The sequence below is a fragment of the Xyrauchen texanus genome, chromosome 20, assembly GCF_025860055.1.
Source record: "Xyrauchen texanus isolate HMW12.3.18 chromosome 20, RBS_HiC_50CHRs, whole genome shotgun sequence".
NCBI classification, from domain to species: Eukaryota; Metazoa; Chordata; class Actinopteri; order Cypriniformes; family Catostomidae; genus Xyrauchen; species Xyrauchen texanus.
The window spans coordinates 19102003-19124143 of NC_068295.1; the positions used below are offsets into that span (position 1 = coordinate 19102003).

At 44.0% G+C, this 22141-nt stretch overlaps 1 protein-coding gene across 3 annotated transcripts in view; it reads left to right on the forward strand.

Moving 5' to 3' along the window:
* LOC127660399 (regulating synaptic membrane exocytosis protein 1-like) overlaps positions 1–22141 on the forward strand; it is a 130971-nt gene that overhangs the window by 39847 nt on the left and 68983 nt on the right. For all 3 annotated transcript variants that reach the window (XM_052150601.1, XM_052150602.1, XM_052150603.1), the window contains exon 3: positions 7435–7648. In XM_052150601.1, coding sequence (XP_052006561.1) covers positions 7435–7648 — 214 coding nt within the window. The remainder of the gene's footprint in view (positions 1–7434; positions 7649–22141) is intronic.

Genomic DNA, 22141 nt, shown 5'->3' on the forward strand with positions numbered 1-22141 from the left:
GGAGCTGCTAGTAAGTGCTTGTGAGCTGTTTTTATGGCTCCATCACAGACTGCCAACTTGCGTTGTTCCCTCATAAATACACGTTTGTCCCCGCGTTCGCTGTGAATTATGTTATATGTACACGGACTCAACCTCAGCAGTACTTTCAGTACATCTCTGTCCCTCACCTGTCCTTTCATACAGCATCGTGGCACAGACAGGGTGGATTTATGCCCATGTAGGGAGCCGTGGGGCCTTGCAGACATGATAAATGAGCCAGAGTGTAGGCCCGACTGAAGCCTCCTCAGGAATGCTTCACAGAGCCTATGAGTTAGAGTTGTAGCTCCTGCCTGGGTGTGTATTAGTAAGAGTGATGACTGTCAGCTATTTAATCATAGACATTTCCATACACTTGCTCGACATGTGTACAAACCATCTGTCTACACTTGAACGTGAAAATCACGACACAATCACAGCCAATCAGAACGCATTTGATAGCCCAGAAATAGAAACCAAGAAATATTACAATTTACTATAAAATATTTTAAGAATATATATATATATATATATATATATATATATATATATATATATATATATATATATATACAGTGAGGAAAATAAGTATTTGAACACCCTGCTATTTTGCAAGTTCTCCCACTTGGAAATCATGGAGGGTCTGAAATTGTCATCGTAGGTACATGTCCACTGTGAGAGACATAATCTAAAAAAAAATCCAGAAATCACAATATATGATTTTTTTATCTATTTATTTGTATGATACAGCTGCAAATAAGTATTTGAACACCTGTCTATCAGCTAGAATTCTGACCCTCAAAGACCTGTTAGTCTGCCTTTAAAATGTCCACCTCCACTCCATTTATTATCCTAAATTAGATGCACCTGTTTGAAGTCGTTAGCTGCATAAAGACACCTGTCCACCCCATACAATCAGTAAGAATCCAACTACTAACATGGCCAAGACCAAAGAGCTGTCCAAAGACACTAGAGACAAAATTGTACACCTCCACAAGGCTGGAAAGGGCTACGGGAAATTGCCAAGCAGCTTGGTGAAAAAAGGTCCACTGTTGGAGCAATCATTAGAAAATGGAAGAAGCTAAACATGACTGTCAATCTCCCTCGGACTGGGGCTCCATGCAAGATCTCACCTCGTGGGGTCTCAATGATCCTAAGAAAGGTGAGAAATCAGCCCAGAACTACACGGGAGGAGCTGGTCAATGACCTGAAAAGAGCTGGGACCACCGTTTCCAAGGTTACTGTTGGTAATACACTAAGACGTCATGGTTTGAAATCATGCATGGCACGGAAGGTTCCCCTGCTTAAACCAGCACATGTCAAGGCCCGTCTTAAGTTTGCCAATGACCATTTGGATGATCCAGAGGAGTCATGGGAGAAAGTCATGTGGTCAGATGAGACCAAAATAGAACTTTTTGGTCATAATTCCACTAAACGTGTTTGGAGGAAGAAGAATGATGAGTACCATCCCAAGAACACCATCCCTACTGTGAAGCATGGGGGTGGTAGCATCATGCTTTGGGGGTGTTTTTCTGCACATGGGACAGGGCTGACTGCACTGTATTAAGGAGAGGATGACCGGGGCCATGTATTGCGAGATTTTGGGGAACAACCTCCTTCCCTCAGTTAGAGCATTGAAGATGGGTCGAGGCTGGGTCTTCCAACATGACAATGACCCGAAGCACACAGCCAGGATAACCAAGGAGTGGCTCTGTAAGAAGCATATCAAGGTTCTGGCGTGGCCTAGCCAGTCTCCAGACCTAAACCCAATAGAGAATCTTTGGAGGGAGCTCAAACTCTGTGTTTCTCAGCGACAGCCCAGAAACCTGACTGATCTAGAGAAGATCTGTGTGGAGGAGTGGGCCAAAATCCCTCCTGCAGTGTGTGCAAACCTGGTGAAAAACTACAGGAAACGTTTGACCTCTGTAATTGCAAACAAAGGCTACTGTACCAAATATTAACATTGATTTTCTCAGGTGTTCAAATACTTATTTGCAGCTGTATCATACAAATAAATAGTTAAAAAATCATACATTGTGATTTCTGGATTTTTTTTTTTTTAGATTATGTCTCTCACAGTGGACATGAACCTACGATGACAATTTCAGACCCCTCCATGATTTCTAAGTGGGAGAACTTGCAAAATAGCAGGGTGTTCAAATACTTATTTTCCTCACTGTATATATATATATAATATGTGCTAAATTATATATATATAGTTGATGTCAGATGTGTACATACACTTAGTTTGAAGTCATTAAAAAAAAAATGTTTAACCATTCCACAGATTTAATATTAGCATGACTAATATTAGTGACTATATCACAATTCCAGTGGGTCAGAAGTTTACATACACTAAGTTAACTGTGCCTTTAAGCAGCTTGGAAAATTCCAGAAAATGATGCCAAGCCTTTAGCCAATTAGCCAATTAGCTTCTGATAGGAGGTGTACTGAATTGAGGTGTACCTGTGGATGTATTTTAAGGCCTACCTTCAAACTCCGTGCCTCTTTGCTTGACATCATGGGAAAATCAAAAGAAATCAGACAAGACCTCAGAAAAAAAAATTGTGGACCCCCACAAGTCTGGTTCATCCTTGGGAGCAATTTCCAAATGCCTGAAGGTACCGCGTTCATCTGTACAAACAATAGTACGCAAGAATAAACATCATGGGACTATGTAGCCATTATTCCGCTCAGGAAGGAGATTCATTCTTTGTCATAGAGATGAACGTAGTTTGGTGCAAAAAGTGCAAATCAATCCCAGAACAACAGCAAAGCACCTTGTGAAGATGCTGGAGGAAACAGGTAGACAACTATCTATATCCACAATAAAACAAGTCCTATTTTGACATAACCTGAAAGGCTGCTCAGCCAATGCTCCAAAACTGCCATAAAAAGCCAGACTACAGTTTTCAAGTGCACATGGGGACAAAAATCTTGTGCTCTGGTCTAATGAAACAAAGATTTAACTGTTTGGCCATAATGACCATTGTTATGTTTGGAGGAAAAAGGGTGAGGCTTGCAAGCCTAAGAACACCATCCCAACCGTGAAGCATGGGGGTGGCAGCATCATGTTGTGGGGGTGCTTTGTTGCAGGAGGTAACGGTGCACTTCACAAAATAGATGAGGAAGGAAAATTATGTGGATATATTGAAGCAACATCTCAAGACATCAGCCAGGAAGTTAAAGCTTGGTCGCAAATCGGTATTCCAAATGGACAAGCGTACCTCCAAAGTTTTGGCAAAATGGCTTAAGGACAACAAAATCAAGGTATTGGAGTGGCCATCACAAAGCCCTGACCTCAATCTGATAGAAAATGTATGGGCAGAACTGAAAAAGTGTGTTCGAGCAAGGAGGCCTACAAATCTGACTCAGTTACACCAGTTCTGTCTGGAGGAATTGGCCAAAATTCCAGCAACTTATTGTGAGAAGCTTGTGGAAGACCATTTAAAGGCAATACTACCAAATACTAAACTAAACTTCAGACCCACTGGAAATGTGATGAAAGAAATACAAGCTGAAATAAATAATTTGCTCTACTATTATTCTGTCATTTCACATTCTTAATATAAAGTAGTGATACTAACTGACCTAAGACTTGGATTTTGTTCTACAATTAAATGTTAGGAATTGTGAAAAACTGAGTTTAAATGAATTTGGTGTATGTAAACTTCTGACTTCAACTGTATATATATACTGTATATATATATACAGTTGTAACAGGTTCGAGATGAAGTTGTAAGGAGGAGGAAGCGGGAGATAGCGACATCCAACTCAAAAAGGTATTTTATTTTTTCAAACAAAACTCGCTTTTCAGCTCAACATAAACACATGCAGTCTGTTTCGTCTCTCTCTCTCTCTCTCTCTCTCTCTCTCTCTCTCTCTCTCTCTCTAACTGGCATCTGACTCGCACTTCAATCCGTCTCCAACACTCAGGGCAATGACAAATGGCTGTTAGAGCCAATTATTGACAGGTGATGATCCTCACTTCCCGATCTCGTTCCCCATTCACAAGCCGGCGCTAGATCATGCCCCACCACCACATATCCCCATCGCCGACACCATCCGGCCTGCCCAGCAGTCCCCCTCCCCCCATTTTTGAGAGGGAATCTGCAACAGCCATCTGCACCCCCACCCTTTGGACCACCTCGAACTTAAATGGATGAAGAGCTAGATACCAACGGATGATCCGCAAGTTGGCATCCTTCATACTATGGAGCCACTGGAGCGGCACATGGTCTAAACAGTGGATGAAAACCCATCTCAGGAAGTAGTACCATTTTCTCGTGGGACATTGTCTTTAAGGGGATCTGCCAATAAAGCTTTGGCAAATCCAGTGTCGATTAAAAGCGAGCCACGCTCAACCAATCAAGCAGTTCATCAATCAAAGTGACTTTTCTATAATATACACAGAACTGGACCGAGCCGTCGCTCTTAGGCACAAGAACGACCCGCTGGCCCATTCACTGTGGTATTCTTCTATTACTCCCATGGAACATGGCCTTTCATTCCACCCATACCACCTGTTTTTGTCTTCGGTTAAGCGGTAGGGATGACTGCTTACCATTACTCCTGGGGTTGTCTCGATGTGGTGTTCTTTGAGATTCTTGCGACCGGGTAGAGGCAAGAACACGTCCGAGAATTATTTTTGCAAACTGGCAACCTCTTTGATTTGAGATGGCGAGAGGTGGTCTCCACAAGTGACTGGGGTGATTTGAGTGATTTTTTAATTCACCTCAGATCCAAGCTCCTCCCTCTCGGGAAACACTGTCGCCAACGTCATGGGGACCGCCTCTCCCTCTCTCTCGGGTGGCAGGCGGATTTACCTGCTGATATTCACAGCATGTCGCAAACTACGGCGAACTTCCCCGCATATACCCAGCCAACAGAAATGGGCAATTATACGGTTCAGTGTCTTGAACACTTCCTGCAGAGGTGAGGCATCCATGGCATTTTCTTCCTCCTTGATCCTGGGTTTCGGCACCAATGCAACAGGTATAAGATGAAGGTGTAAGGAGGAAGTGGGAGACGGTGAAATACAACTCAAAAAGTTATTTTATTTTTATGAACAAAAACTCATTTTCAGCTTAACATAAGCACACGCAGTCAGCTGTGTGTCTCTCTCAACCACTGGCATCTGGCTCGCTCTTAAATCCATCTCCAACTCTCACTGCAATGGCAAGCAGCTGTTAGAGACAATTATTGACAGGTGATGATACGTTTTTCATCCAGTTAAATACTTCGGACATAGCCCAGTGTCATCAACTGAAGGTAGAGCGTTGCAAAACTTTCCCATCTCACTCTTCTCAATGCCAGCTCTCCTGTGTGTCCACACATTTTACCAAATTAATTAAAGATTCCGCATACCTTAATTACACAAAGTTCTATGCTAATGCTGGAGTCCTGTGTGATTTGCTTTCCATTTCTTTCAGGCTCTGTGCATGATTTGCATTTCACCATAGGTTTACATCTATTCCTGTATGAGAGAGAGAGAGAGAGAGAGAGAAGAAAATTATTTGTGATGGGGAAGAAGGGTTTTTGCTAGTAAAGTAAGTCTGTGGTTCACTTTCGTATAACCTTGCGCTCACTTATGAATCTTTGTTTTATGTGCCGTCTCAATTATGGCAAGCCTGGGCTGCTTTCCTGAATATAATTTTCTGCTCAGAGTACAAAGCACTTTCATATGTTCTTTTACAGTGCCAACCTCAATGTTTGTCTCTGTTTTTCATGTTTTGATGAAAGGCTTTTGTAATCTAGTGGTGCTCAAATTCATTGCAGCATTGACTTTGTGCTTCAATGTTCATTGAAACTTTTGTAACTAAAGGTCATTGTGGTCTGAAAGGTGAATAATACATGCTAATACATCAAGCTGAGAAGAGTGTATGCTGGGGGGGTGTTGGATGTTAAAATAGCCTTTCTCCTATCCCAGTCTAATTTGTAGAGACAACTACATAAATAAGTAATATGTACTGATGGTTGATTCCAGTGTAAACACTGTGACTCTGTGGTACTATGAAAACACTGCTCTAGTCAATTTTCATGAGGGTCTCAACAAACCTGACACAACCAAATTGGCTCAACCATTGGTGTGAGTTTAGGATCTGTCCAATGAAAGACAGGGAAGGTGTTTGAAGAAAAATATTTCAGTACACTTGCAATTTCCTGTTTGCCCTTTACCTATGTTTTGACTGACATGATGTTAGCTGGGGATAATTTAGAGGAACAGGGGAACAGTAGGGTGCACAGGGGGAGGGAGACCTGAGTTCGGGCTGGGGGCATGCGATGACATAATCTAGTTGTCTTTCTCAGGGGCAAGTTCTATATGGCTGGTCGCTTGTTTATCACATTCCATAGGTAGCTTGTTCTCTTAACTCTCTATGTAGGTTGCTTATTTTAATATACGTCATATGATATCATCATGGCGGAGGAGTCTGTGAGGAAGACCCCTTTAGCGTAAGTAAAGCTGTGGACAGATTCATGCATGAGATTCAGTTCTGTTTATTTGGCAGGGGTAAATCTTCTATTAAAATGTGTGGGGTGTGTGCCTATTTGCTATTTAATTATCAGTCACTCATTTGTTTGGATTATCATTTTTGATGTTTAACTTGTACAACATGTAAGTGAATGATGACGCTTCATGGTGGAGATACACCAGAGAGAGACAGAGAGAGAGAGGGAGGGAGAGAAAAGAGAGAAAAAAAAGAAATGTTTCATTTTGATGTAAGGTCAATTTGTTCTGTAGAATTTTCACTGTAGAGATTTGCATCCCTGTTGTTCTTTGATATCTCATGATACCATCAGCTTCATAAAGCTAACAGCCTTATATTATTTTGAGAATTACTGTTAAGTAACTGATACAATTCAATACTGCAACATACTATCTCAGGCAACACATATTTTAAAAGTTGGATTAGGGTTTTCATCATGCTGACATAAAAGTCAGGCATTGGTTTATTTCTGTTCTATGAGGTTAATTGTGAAAAATAGCTCAAAAGCTTAACTTGCTGTAGAATTTAACCAGTGAGACATGATGTTGTAGCTAAGGATGTAACCGAATGTTCAAGATTAGGGTGATGCAATGTAAACATTTGAGAACCAGCCATTAAATAACCCATATTGATATTGTGGGAACGTATACCCCCGATCTTTATTTGACTACTAGGGCTGGGTAAAACATAATTTTTTCAGTGCATCACTGTCTTTATATCGATTCTTAAATCCCAAGATTGATTATTGCGACAACCCTCTACAATGCTAGTAAATCACTCACATGTGACCAAATTTCACACTATGAGACTACAATTGTCTATGTTTAAATATTTAATATGATAAATGCAATTTCAAGACATCATATTTATTGATGATATACATTGATTGAAATTCTGATCACTTTTTTTGTCCTCTTTCTCTGCTTTCCAGTTTGCACCAGCAGTTTCCCAACTACAAGGAGCAGGTGAAGCGGATCGGGCCGGAGCTCCAGCAAAGGCAGCAGGGCCAACACAAGGATGTCGCCCCCACCTGTGGCATCTGCCACAAGACCAAGTTTGCTGATGGCTGTGGAAACCTGTGCTCCTACTGCCAGACTAAGTTCTGTGCCCGGTGCGGGGGAAGGGTCTCCTTGTGTTCTAATAACGTGAGTAACACCTACATTCCCTGACCGCTTTCCGTGCTTCTTTAATCTCTGATTGGCAGACATTTAAGCAGGTACAAGGAGAGAACAGTGAGCTGGTGGCAGAGCACTGGGTGGATAAGAGAAAGGTTAATTAGGTTTTAGTCAGAGGATATGACGCTGTTAGTCACCAGGAGGTCACCGCACACCCACGCTGGGATGCCCAAGTCATGCTGAGACTCCACAGAGGCAGCCGTACCACGCAAAGGGAAGCACCTGAAATGGTAGCCCACCTCCTGTAGTGTGATATTTACCTTTGCTTTCTATTCCCTCCACTGAGTCTAGAGCTAATTAGTGTTCACTCATAATGAGTGCAGTTTAGGGAGTCAACAAAAGAGGAGAATTAGCTCACAGATGGAGGTAATAGATTAGGAGGTGAGATGAATTCATATTCATAACTATTCACCAATTTAGTTACGGATATATCACACATGGGCTTGTGTAGTAAATATTTAGGTTTTTATAGCTACACAGTGAAACCAGGTCAATGTGCTGGAAACAAGGTCAAGAAGTAACATTTGCTGCACCTGCCAGTGGTGAGTGAATTGAGAAAATGTCTTAAAACTATTTAGCATTATTTAGGCTTTTTTGTTTCAATCACAAATTGTTGTTTTTCCTTGCACATATGTGGCAAGATGTCTCGATTTTTCGGTTTGGTGATTTAAAGCACATAGATTTCTGAAGATACAAATCAGAGAAAACAAGGCTTAAAAAACATACATTTTGCACAGAGGAGATTTTAGAATACCATATGTGTGATTTGATTAGTTTACATCAGCTAGGTCCACATTATCGTTCTTATATTACAGTTATATTGCAGTTCCTATTCGGTCAACTGGTCTGTAACTCCCTTTTATTACACAGTTTAGTGGTAATTCTTTTTAAAAATGTAATGACTGCTAAACATAATGTAACGCAGACACAGACTGGTTGGGATCCATCAGCAGTATTTTAATGAAGACACAGAAGAGGTACAGGCAAAGGTCAACACGGGCAACAGGAATATAGGAGGCAGGCAGAATCAACGTGAGAGCAGGCAGGAGATCGGGGCAGGCAGCAAACAATCAACAAACTTGGAACAGGCAAAGGTAATAAAGGGCTGGCGGCTAACAAACACGGTACTGGAACAAGGCAGGGTCGATACACAATAGACAGGATAGTAAACTGGAACAAACGCTTGGAATTGTAGCCGAGCAAAACAAGACTCGCAAAGAGTGTTAGAATAAGGCTGATTAAATAGGGAATAACAAACAAGGCACAGCTGCGTAGTAATCAGACCTAAGTATGTGGGTTCATGGGAAATGTAGTCTATACTCAGAACTCCGGTGAATCTGATCTCTGACGACTGGAGGGAGGTGCTCTTGATGTTCGTGACAGAGCCCCCGTGAGCGGCTCGGCGCCGAGGATGCGACCTACATCGAGGTCTCCCCGGGGTCGAGGGGCGGTCTCTCGGGTTGGTCGGTGGAACTCTGCAATGAGATTGGGATCGAGGATGTCATTGGTATTTACCCAGGATCTTTCCTCCGGACCGTACCCTCCCAATCCACCAGGTATTGGAGCTGACCCCGTGTCGTCTGGAGTCAAGCAAGGTCCGCACCAGGAAAGCTTCCTCACGCCCACAATCAGGGAGGGGGCCTGGAACTCACCTCCTCCTCAGCCCTCGGACCATCAGCCGGTTTGAACAGGGAGACATGAAAAGTGGGAGAAATGCGATAGTTAGTTGGAAGTTGTAAACGAAAAGAAACTGGGTTGATCTGTCTGAGAATCTTAAAGGGACCCACATACCTAGGACTGAGTTTTTTGCAGGGGAGGCGAAGACGGAGATCCCGGGTGGAGAGCCAGACCCATTGACCAGGAGCGTAGTTGGGGCCAGGGCGACGATGACGGTCAGCTTGTTCCTTGGATCGGTTCACTGCCCGTTGTAGATGGACATGGGCCTGGTCCCATACCGCCTCACTTCACCGAAGCCAGTCGTTAACTGTGGGGACCTCCGAAGTTTCGCCGGACCAGGGAAACAGGGGGGGTTGGTATCCCAGGATACATTTGAAGGGAGTTAAGTTGGTAGCAGGTTTGAGTAAAGAGTTTTGAGCATACTCTGCCCACGAGAGGTACCGACTCCAGTCCGACTGATTTTGGTGACAGTATGTTCGGAGAAATGTGGTTATTTCCTGATTCAGGCGTTCTGTCTGGCCGTTGGACTGGGGGTGATAGCCTGAGGTAAGACTGACATTAATATTTAGGAGACGAAAGAAGGCTTTCCATACCCTGGATGTGAATTGGGGACCCCGGTCCGAAACGATGTCCTCTGGGAGACCATAATAGCGGAAGACGTACTGAAGGAGCTGTTCAGCGGTCTCGAGGGCAGTGGGTAGCTTGGGTAGAGGGATAAGACGGCAAGCCTTGGAGAACTGATCGATGACAGTGAGGATCGTGGTGTAATGTTGAGAACTGGGGAGATCGGTGATAAAGTCTACGGCGATGTGTGACCAGGGACGTTGGGGTATGGGTAAGGGTTGCAGTAGGCCAGCTGGAGACTCTTTGGGTGTCTTGGCGATGTTACAGACCTGACATTTGTTGACAAAGTCGGTGGTATCTTTCAACAGAGTCTCCCACCAGAAGCGGTTCTGAAGCAGGCAAACTGTAGCTGTGGTGCCTGGGTGCCCGGAATGTGACGTATCATGTACCCAGCGAATTACCCTCTCCCACAAACTGTGAGGTACAAATGTTTGGTTGGGTGGGCATTCGGAGGGGGGTTGGAGGTGTGGGCCTGAGTGATGTCTGACATGATGTCCCACTGGATGGGAGCGAGAACCAGTCCGGGAGGAATTATGGGATCATCGGAGGGGTTTTGAGGTGTGGCTTCGTGCTGTCGAGAAAGGAGTCGGCCTTGACATTCTTGGAGCCGGGTAGATAGGAAATTGAGAAGTTGAAGCGGGTGAAGAATAAGGCCCATCTGGCCTGTCTGGGGTTGAGTCTTTTGGCCGGCGCAGGTATTCAAGGTTGCGATGATCGGTAAAGACCTGAAATGGGTGTCTGGCCCCTCCAACCAGTGTCGCCATTCCTCTAGAGCGGCTTTCATAGCCAGGAGTTCCCGGTTGCCGACGTCGTAGTTTTGCTCGGGAGCAGACAGTTTGCGAGAGTAAAAGGCACAGGGAAATAATTTAGGTGGGTTACCCTGTCGTTGGGAGAGAATGGCTCCAATGCCTGTGTTGGACGTGTCAACCTCTACCACGAACGGAATATCAGGGTCAGGGTGATGTAAGATGGGAGCTGAGGTAAAGCGCTCCTTCAACTGATGGAAGGCCCGGAGAGAGTCGGAGGACCAGTGAAGTTTGGTTTGTCCCTTTTTAACCAAAGCAGTGAGAGGTGAGGCGACAGTACCGAAGTTCCTAATGAACCTCCGATAAAAGTTGGCGAAACACAGGAAACGTTGGAGCTCTTTAACAGTGTTAGGTTGAGGCCAGTTTAGGACGGACTGAACCTTGCTGCTGTCCATGGCCACCCCTTCCAGGCTGATGACGTAGCCGAGGAAGGAAACTGCTCTTAGATGAAACTCACATTTCTCTGCCTTGGCGTATAGTTGATGTTGGATCAAGCGCTTCAGTACCGTTCTGACTTGGGCAATGTGTTCTTCAAGGGAATCAGAGTAAATCAGGATGCCATCGATGTAAACGATTAGACACCTATTGAGCATGTCCCGGAAAATGTCATTGATGAAGGACTGGAATACTGAGGGGCTGTTGGAAAGGCCGAAAGGCATGACCAAATATTCATAGTGGCCAGAAGTGGTAGAAAATGCGGTCTTCCACTCGTCCCCCTCCCGAATGCGAATTAAATTATAGGTGCTTCGTAAGTCCAGCTTGGTGTAGAATTTTGCTGATCTCAGTTGTTCTAGGGCGGAGGGAACGAGTGGTAGAGTGGTCTGCCGCTGGAGAAGTGGAGGGACGGATAAAGCCCTTGGCAAGTTCCTCTTCGATGTAGGACTTCATAGCAAGAGACTCTGGTTTGGACAAGGGGTAAATTCTACCAACAGGGGGTGTGGCGCCGGGCTTGAGTTCAATGGCGCAATCGCTGGAGCGATGGGGTGGGAGTAGAGCAGCCTTGGACTTGCTAAATGCCTCTCTGAGATCAGTGTATGCATGGGGTATTGCAGGAAATGAGTCTGGGTTTTTACTAGCGTGGGTAGTGCCCACGGTGATAGGTCGGACTACTTGAAGACATTGCGTGGAACAGCCCGGGTCCCACTGAGATATTTGCCCTTCCTGCCAGGAGATTTGTGGGTTGTGCATTCGGAGCCAGGGAAAACCAAGGATAACAGAGTTGCGAGGGGAATTGATGACGAAGAATCGTAAAGTTTCCGAGTGTAGTAAGCCCACCTGCAGGGTGATGTCACAGGTGGAGAAGCACACTCTGCCGGATCCCAGAGGCCGACCATCTAAGCTGCCACTGTCAAGGGAGGATTACAAGCGATCAGGGAATTTGGTAATGCTCACAGAAACTCTCATCAATGAAGTTGCCCGCCACCCCGGAGTCTATTAAGGCATGAGTGTCAATACTGTCCGAATGGTAGGTAAGCTTTACAGGTACTTCGAGGCAGTTTCCAGACGGGGTAGAAGAAATTAATAGACTTACCCCGGGGCCTGGTATTTGTGACTGGCACGTCGGACAACTGGCGCGTTGATGTCCAGCCCAGCTGCAGTAGAGGCAGAGGCGATTGGAGAAGCGGCGTTCACGTTCTTCGGGTGAGAGGTGTGTGCGGTCGACCTGCATGGGTTCTGCTGTGTCGCTCATCGGGAACATGGCAGAGGAAGGTGGTGACCAACGACTAGGACGTCGGGAACGGATGAGGTTGTCCACTCGGATTGCCAGAGCGTTGAATTGGTCGAGTGACACCCCTTCATCACGGCAGGCCAGTTCGGACTGGAGTTCAGTGTTTAAGCCCTGACGAAATAGTAATTTGTGAGTTGCTTCAACCCAACCGGTTTGTGCGGCAAGGGTACGAAAGGAGAGTGCATAGTCTGCCGCCGTGCGGTTGCCTTGGCGGAGCGCCAGTAGTTGTTCACCTGCATTCTTACCCCCTTCAGGGTGATCGAAGACGTCGATCAGACCTTGACGGAAGGAGTCGAAGGTGAATTGAGCGAATCCCTGGTTTGTCCAGACTGCAGTGGCCCAATCGAGGGCTCTACCCGTGAGTACAGAGCTCATAAAGAGGATTTTGCTTTCATCAGTTGGATACAGTGCAGGTTGTTGGGAGAGGAAAACTGAGCATTGCATGATGAACCCCTTGCATCTAGAGGGCGTGCCATCAAATTTTTCTAGCAGCGCGAGCCTTGGGCTGGTAGAAGAAATGAAGTCTGGAACAGTGGTGTCAGCTGCGCTGGCTTGAGGTATAGCGGCGCCGAAGAAGAGACAGACTGGGGCTGCGCTTGCATGGAGCGCATCATCTCTTCGACAGCTGATGTAAGTCGAGCGAGCTGATGTTGTTGCGTTGTTAAGAGATTCAGCTTGAGTTGAGAGCTCTTCTGCCATGCGGGAGATAACCGCTGGATCGGTGTTCGCGAAGTCTTCTGTAACGCAGACACAGACTGGTTGGGATCCATCAGCAGTATTTTAATGAAGACACAGAAGAGGTATAGGCAAAGGTCAACACGGGCAACAGGAATATAGGAGGCAGGCAGAATCAACGTGAGAGCAGGCAGGAGATCGGGGCAGGCAGCAAACAATCAACGAACTTGGAACAGGCAAAGGTAATAAAGGGCTGGCGGCTAACAAACACGGTACTGGAACAAGGCAGGGTCGATACACAATAGACAGGATAGTAAACTGGAACAAACGCTTGGAATTGTAGCCGGAGCAAAACAAGACTTCGCAAAGAGTGTTAGAACAAGGCTGATTAAATAGGGAATAACAAACAAGGCACAGCTGCGTAGTAATCAGACCTAAGTATGTGGGTTCATGGGAAATGTAGTCTATACTCAGAACTCCGGTGAATCTGATCTCCGACGACTGGAGGGGGAGGTGCTCTCGATGTTCGTGACACATAATAATTGTCCGTTGTCACAACTACTGATTTCCAACATCTATTCTCGTTTCATGTCTTTAAATTACATGGTCTCTTTCTTCAAATCAAATAAAGTTTTCAGGTCCATTTATTTTACAAGTAGTCATGTGATAAGTGCTATTTCCATTAAAGGTGTTTTTTTTTTTCTTTTTCGACCAGCTGAATCAAGGGTCCCTCTCAACTTAAAAGGTGTTGGGGGGTTCATTGTTCATGCTCAAAGGGGTTTGCTAGCAGGGGGAATCACCAAACTAGATCGCGCAGCCTTAAATTCCAGGGCACCCCCGGGCAGTCCAGGGCCCCCTGGTAGACAAGGGCCCCTGGGCACTGGCCCCATTGGCCCGGTCGGTAATCCGTCCCTGTCAGGTGCTCTTGTCTGGGGGTGAGAAGGAACCAGAAGTCCCTGATGTGATGCTATGGATGGAAAGTCTCTGTTGGTTGTGGATGGGTGCTGCCCTGAGGTTAGCTTCGCTAAAATTTGTTCTTGAATGTTGTTTCTTGAAGACTTTTGGCTTGTGCTATTAATGAGAGTGGCAACATTGATAATGGAGTCACTGGATGCCTGTAGGTGCAACACAGAGAGCTTCACCTACTCAATCTGGTGGACTGGAAACAGTAGCTAACAGCAATGAAATGCACTTAATAGATCCATGGCTATGAGTAGCCTGAGACCAGTTTGTCTGGACTGAAGACCTGAGGAATTTCAATACATTTGTTATGAAAATCATAATGCCCCACCCCAAAGCCATCTAAAGAAGAACCAATAGAAGCATAGCAAGTGATTTGCATAGCAAGTGAGTAGTCTATTTGATATGCAACATAAATATATATTTTTAGTGTTCCACATTGCGATTGTACAATCAAAATTACTTAATTAACTCGGAAGAATGAAAAGTCTTTAGCCCAGCCATGACAGATTCCAGACAAGGCTATCTTTTCACCCTGCTTTAGTGTGCTTTTTTCAGTGGATGGTGTGTCTGTAGTTACTGTCTAGTAGCGTTTTTGTGTCTGTGAGTATTATTTGGATGGTAATTCTAATGGTGAATCTACTGTAATGTTCTAGTTTTCATTGACCCCTACCTACATTAATTTCCACTTTGAATTATTAATTGAATATCTCATTGTAAATCTTATTGCAAAAGGTTGCACCTCCTAGCTTTGCCCTGTGGGTGGCAACATACCTACACATTTATACCACCATACAGAGCACACTTGCATGATAATGAACAATTCCTTAATGATTATGTCTGGTGTAAAATATCCCTAGACCTTTCGCTTATCATAACTAGACAATGCAATTTAAGTTGATTACTTTTGGTGCTGTTACTGGCAGTATGGGAGCTGATTTTTGTGCTTCTGTTTTTGGATTGTATTCCAATGTGCTTCTAAATGATCTCGTTTTCGAATGTGATTATAATTTGTATACACCTCTCTCTCTTCTTCTCCTCCCCCACCCACCATCTGTTTTCTCTCTCTCTTGCTGTGCTCCTGTGACACTAAAGAAGAAGGAGGACAAATTGGTTAGCATTTTCTATTCACTTTATGTGACTGTGCAATGAAAAGGCTGACATGAAACTGTTCATTTACGCTTTCCCCTCAAATTCACATATACAAGCTCTTCATCTTAATATGGGCTGTCACCTCATGGTCAAACTGATCAGCTCATGAGGAGCCAACTTCTTTCTGTGTGCGTTTTAGGTTTTATAGTGTACGAGTAAATGAAACAAGAGCACTATTGTGAACTATTTTGCTCATTTATGCTGCGTTATTTGCTGACACTGTGGGAGCCATATAATAATGCCATGCTACTGATAGGGCAATTTCCACAAGCCAAACGGGTAGTAAAAAGAAATAGCTATAACAACCCCTTTATATTAAAAATAGGATGGAATGTGGAGGAACAATAAACCATATGGCTTGATGCCAAGAAATAGACAATGTCTCAGCACATCTTCTTAGCAGGAAGGAGGGGAGCAGGGCAGTGACCAGGCCAAGGGCTTTGGTACAATGACACTAGCCAACAGGGTAGTGAAACATTGCTCGCATGATCTCATTCACACCAGGGGGAATAGAGAGAAGACATTTTTTATCTAACACCCAATTCAACGATACTAACCAACTGATCACTGATCACTGGATAATCAACCCTCCTCCTCTGTTAAAATCTGAGAAGAGAGGAAAGATACATTCAGGTTATAAAACTTGGAAAAGGTTTAGGGGAAGCCCAAACTGCAGCAAGACATATGTCTTCTAGTGACAAACACTTTGTCCATGCCCAGGAGGAGACCATACTCCTGGTGGAATGAGCTTTAACACCCATGGGGCACTGTGTGCCTTGCAAATCTTAATTGAGCCCAAAGGCATCCACGACCCATTGGAAAAGTCTTTGCTTGTAGATGACCAACCCCTGTGTATGGCCTTTGAAGCAAACAAAGAGTAGTTCAGACACCTTAACTTGACTCGTTTAGTCAATGTACATGCATAATGCCCTCGCAGGGCAGAGGATATGCCCTCTAGTGGCTCAAAGATGGAACCTGTAAGCACATTCAACACCAGCACTAAGTCGCAGACCAGGACAGTAGCTGATGAATGGGTCTCAGCCATCTCGAACCACATAAAAATTTACGGACTAATTTATTGTCTGCATTGGGCAAAGTGTTGGGTCCTCACTTCGAGTGGAACACCAATCAGAAAAAGTCTGACTGCGACACCGGTTGCGACAAACCTATTGTGTCAGACGAGTCCTGTTAAGAGGCCAGACATGCAGTCTACACAGCTCTGGCTGAAAATATCAGAGAAGCAGAGGCAGGACCCAAACGCAGGGTTAAAAACCAAGGAAATATATTTTTACAAAAACAAATACAAACTCCCACAATGGGGAAAAATTATAAATGTAAACTTCCCTGGAGGGGAAAAAGTAATCCAGGCCTGGGTAGGGGAAACAGGACAACAGGACCGACTGGACCAAATAAGGAAGGGATCGTGAACAGGACCGAAATGAGAAAGGACCGACTGATCACACAAGATGAACTGGCAATGTACAGCTCACACAAGGAGAATAAAATAGGAAAGAAAGTCGAACAGGTTAATGCAAGGCTGGTGTAACAAATGTACTAATAATAAACAAACAAGGAGGCGGGATATGACGAAAGACAGAGGCACGTGGAGATACAGAAACAAAACCACATGCTCTCATAAGACAACAAAACACCCGAATGGCATGAGCACACATTGGCAAGAAGGCAATATACTCCCATGCCATCGGACAAACAAGATGAGAGTATGCGTACCAACGGCAAACAAAGCAATTGCCCGCATTCTAACACTAAATGAAACCTGAGCGTATATCGATGACACGAGTCACACAACAGATGACAAAAACAAGACAGGACACCTGTCCGAGAGTTCAGCCACACACACACCTGACACCTAACGGTACATGAAGGTATGCATATTTTAGGTAGATGAATACAAACCAGTCTAGAGTGCGGACATGAGACAGGATCTATCTCTGAATAATCGTCTTGAATGGAGACTTCCTGAGTGTCTGAGTCAAGGGTCTTAAGTCCAGTATGGGTCGCATTTCCTTGTTTTTTTACTTTACAGCTTGGACAAGATCCAAAAAGCGCCCCTTCCGCTTGGGTTCAGGCTGCTCAGCTTGATTCTTCACTGGAACCCTGACATCTCTCAATGGGAATTAATTGGTTAGTGCTTATATCTATGTGTTTGGCTGTATGCTTCCCGAGATAGAGCGTGAGTGACCCAGCTGGGCTACAGAGCTACCCCGTCTCGAGAGGATGCATCTGTAAACCAGCGATAGCTTCTTAGCCAATTAAAACCTCTCTGTGAAAGCATCAGTAACATCACCAAAGTGGCCCTTCTGACACGCTGAGGCATCAAGCAAGACAGCCTAGTCCTTGTTGATCAGATATGACATATGTGAGTCTACATAGTTTGAATGTATGCACTGGCTTAAATTTCCATGCACCGGAGACATGAGTGCTTGCTGAGTATGGTGAGTGCCATGTCTTTACCAGCTGTTCGAGGACCAGGTCTCAGCATCAAAGGCCTCCAATGATATAGCATCTTTTTCCTTATCATCCTCGTCAGCAAATTTGATAGAACTATGCCCATGGATCATATGTTGCAGGTCATCATGAACTAACCAAATGGGTGAAGACATTGCATATGGAGAAGAAGAGGTGTGCAAGGCTTGTGCCGACAAAAAATCCTCCTCATAATCTCTAAAATCTATTTATCTCATTCTCTTGCTCTTCCTTCATTTGGGAGGCACAGAAGGAGCTAAGCAGGAGGGAGGGAGACAGGCTCCAACTTTTTTAATGAAAGCAAGCTGCAAGCGCAGCATCCTAAGCTTCATGCGTTCAAAATGAACACAATCGTACCCACGAGTGTTCATGGCAGGTCAAACATAGGAATACAGCATATTGCTTACAAGAAAAATATTATCAACTTTACAAAGATGTTTTCAGCAATTGCCTTTTAGTTTTTATCATAGTCAAAACAAGCACAATGAAAACAAAGTTGCAACACTGAAAATGTTTTAAGAATATGCTTTTCTTTGCTAGAGCACACAGGGATATGAAGGAGTTTCACTCTCTGTCCAGGTGCAAATTAAAACATCAAAGCATTGGTTTATGGGTCTAGTGCACAAGACATGTCTATGCGACCCAGAAAGAGGAAAATTCTGATGGTGTGTCACAAGGATCCAGCTTATATGTCCACAATGACCCATGGATAGGGCAGAGGTCTAAGTGTCACCAGCCAAACAAATTGGTGTGATGGTATAGGGATTCAGTATCACTGCCCCTAGAAGAAGCTCCCATAGCATCAGCTACTGACACATTGCCAAGGTTACTGACTTGAAAGGGAACCATAGTTAGCATTTCAAAATAAACCTTTTAAAGGGAGGAAACATTTTACCTACAACTATCAAAAGCACAAGCCTCCTGTATGTGTCCAACCTTTTTGCAAGCTATTTGCACAATTATTCTTAGTAAATCACCCGCAATACCCCAACATACAATACATGTTACCACATACAATTTAATAGATTGCACAAGCAAATTTGTGCTCTTTATTTGTAATTTTTGTAAATCAGGGCCTGTGAATATGCTAATGTATAAAGTCTGTCCTGCTTGGGCTGCTTTACTATTCAGACTGTTACAAAGCCTTTATAATGCACAATGCATTTAGAAAGTATTCAGACTCCTTCATTTTCTTCACATTTTGTTGTTGCAGCCTTCTGCTATATAAATCTACACTCCATACTCCATTATGACAAAGCAAAAAACGGATTTTTCATAACTTTGCTAATTTATTAAAAGAAAAAATTTAAATATTACATTGGCATAAGGATTCAGACCCTTTGCTATGACACTTGAAATTGAGCTCAGGTGCATCCTATTTCTCTGGATCATCTTTTAGATGTTTCTAAACTTTGATTGTAGTCCACATGTGGCAAATTAAAGTGATTGGACATAATTTGGAAAGGCACACTCCTGTCTATATAAGGTATCACAGCTGAAAATGCATAACAGAGCAAAAATCAAGCCACACGTTAAAATTAACTGCCTGCAGAGATCAGAGACAGGATTGTGCCGAGGCACAGATCTGGGAAAGGCTACAAAAAATGTTCGGGGGCATTGCAGGTTTCCAAGAGCACAGTGGCCTCCGAAGTTTGGAACAACCAGGACACTTCCTAGAATTGGCCGCCCGGCCAAACTGAGCAATCGGGGGACAAGGGCCTTGGAAAGAGAGGTTGCCAAAACCCGAGCTCCAGAGATCATGTGTGGAGATGGGAGAAACTTGCAGAAGGACAACCATCACTGCAACACTCCACTGATCTGGGCTTTATGGCAGAGTGGCCAGACGCAAGCCTCTCCCCAGTTAAAGACACATAAAAAAACACCTAAATTACAGACTGTGAGAAACCAGATTCTGTGGTCTGATGAAAGGAAGATTGAACTGTTTGGCCTCAGTTCCAAGTGTCATATCTGGAGGAAAGCAGGCACCGCTCATCACATATGCAATACCATCCTGACGGTGAAGCATCATGCTGTGGGGGTGTTTTTCAGAGGCAGGAACTGGGGGACTGGTCAGGGTTGAAGGAAAGCTGAACGACGCAAAATACTGAGATATCTTTAATGAAAACCTGGTCCAGAGTGCTCAGCCTGAGCCGAAGGTTCACCTTCCAACAGGATAATGAACCTAATAACATAGCCATGACAACACAAGTGTGGCTTAGGGACAACTCTGTGAATGTCCTTGAGTGGCCCAGACAGAGCCCAGACTTAAACCCAACCGAATCTATTTAGAGACCTGAAAATGGCTGTCCACCGACAGTCCCCATCCAACCTGACAGAGCTTGAGAGGATCTGCAGAGAATAATGGCAGAAAATCCCCAAATTCTGGTGTGCAAAGCTTGTATTATACACAAAAAAGACTTGAGGCTGTAATCGCTGCCAAAGGTGCTTTAACTAAGTAATGAGTTAAGAGTCTGAATACTTATGTCAATGTGATATTTCAGTGTTTTCTTTTTAATAAATTTGCAAAGTTATCATAAATCTGTTTTTTGCTTTGTCGTTCTGGGGTATGGAGTGTAGATTGATGTGAAAAAAACTAATTAAAGCATTTTAGAGTAAGGCTGCTACATAACAAAATGTGAAAAAAATGAAGGGGTCTGAATACTTTCTGTATGTGCACTGTGTCTTCTCCCAGGGAGCTGCATACGTTAATCAGAACAGTGCCATACACTTCACTGCTGCACAAATATCCCTTTAAATGCAATCCAGAGCTAATTATCCCAATGATTATCAGGCTTCTTGGTAATATCTGTGTTTTCTTCTTTAGCCAAGCATTTCTCTCAGAGTGCTGCTGTTTTTGAAGTCAGATTCTTTTCCCTAGGCAGTACACTCACCTCACTTCTTTCTCACTCTCTCGATCTATTGTTCTCTCTCTCTCTCTTTCTTTCTTTTCCAAGGATCCATTTTAAACTATGGTCAGCTGGGATAGACTTTTGTGTTGTGCCTTTTTACACCAGAATTTTAATTATACTGGAAAACTCAAACAATGTGTAATTCCTTTGCCCACCCCATCACCATGAAATGGTTAGTATTGATCTTTCTCTTCTTCCTTTGCATTGGGTGGAAGCTTTACTGACTAGGACTTAAGTCCTGTGTGTCTGTCTCTACAGTCAGACAGTACTAGGAATGGGTCACGATCAGGACTGGACTGGGAAGAGAAATCGGCCTGGGATTTTACATAGCAACTGGCCAAAATGTTGAGCGGGGGGAGTTCGCTGTCCTTTTCTGCATAACGTGGTGCCATTTTATGGTCTGTTTGGCATAACGCGGCGGCTCATTTTAGCTTATCGTGGCCCATTCGGCCCATTTTACGACCAACCCACTGGCCAGTCCGCCCCTGATCGGCCCCAAAGTCAAAGTCCAAGACACCCACCGACTAATCGCTTTTGAAAATATGTTGTTTTGCACATCCCTAGACAATACACCAAAATACCACAATACACTGATTTAAGGCCTCATGCAGGACTATATGTAGTCAAAATATGAGACAGTGTTAGTGGGGATTTGGGCTTGAGCTCAGCTCTACAGGGATGAGTTATGTGACAATGAAATGCACATACACACAAATGGCTGGAGATGCCATGGGAGGCATGAGGCTGCTGTATTCATTGACCTCATCAATCTGTTTAATTCAGCGAAAGTCCAATGTTTGGAAATGGAGCAGAGCTAAACTTATCACAGTATTGATCTGCAGATGGCTTGTCATTGACAAAAGAGTGAGAATCAGTTTTGTTACTTCAGCAGGGAGCATATTTAGAAATTATTTACACTATCGATCCAGTATTTAACAATTGGAATGGTCTGTGTACACGGGACAGGTGAATGCATTTTTTGCAAGGGGGCCAGTGGGTGAGTGTCACCAGGCGCTGATGTACTGGCTCATTAGATGGAATAGACAGTAATGTCTTTTGTGGCAGTCTTTCATCCTTATCCAGTATTAATAACATGCTGAATTATTGGTCTAGCTCTTCCTGTTGCTGCCCCAATTTATCAAGCTGTCGGAGGTGGAAGCATGAACTGCGTTCTCCCTTCTCTTTCACTCACAGAACTCCAGTATTTAATTTATCCACACTGTTTGCATGGACCTGACATCAGCTGACGACTCTGCCTATATGTGTCTCGCCGAGTGATGGAAATTAAATTATATTAACAAGATGGAGGAAGGGGTGGATTTTGGTGATGAATGTCGACCTACAAATGCTAAGAGTCAAACATAGCCAGTCAGAGTAAGATGATGGCTTGTTGTTATATTGCGCACACTCAGCAGTTGTTTTAGCATTTATATGATTTAAATGA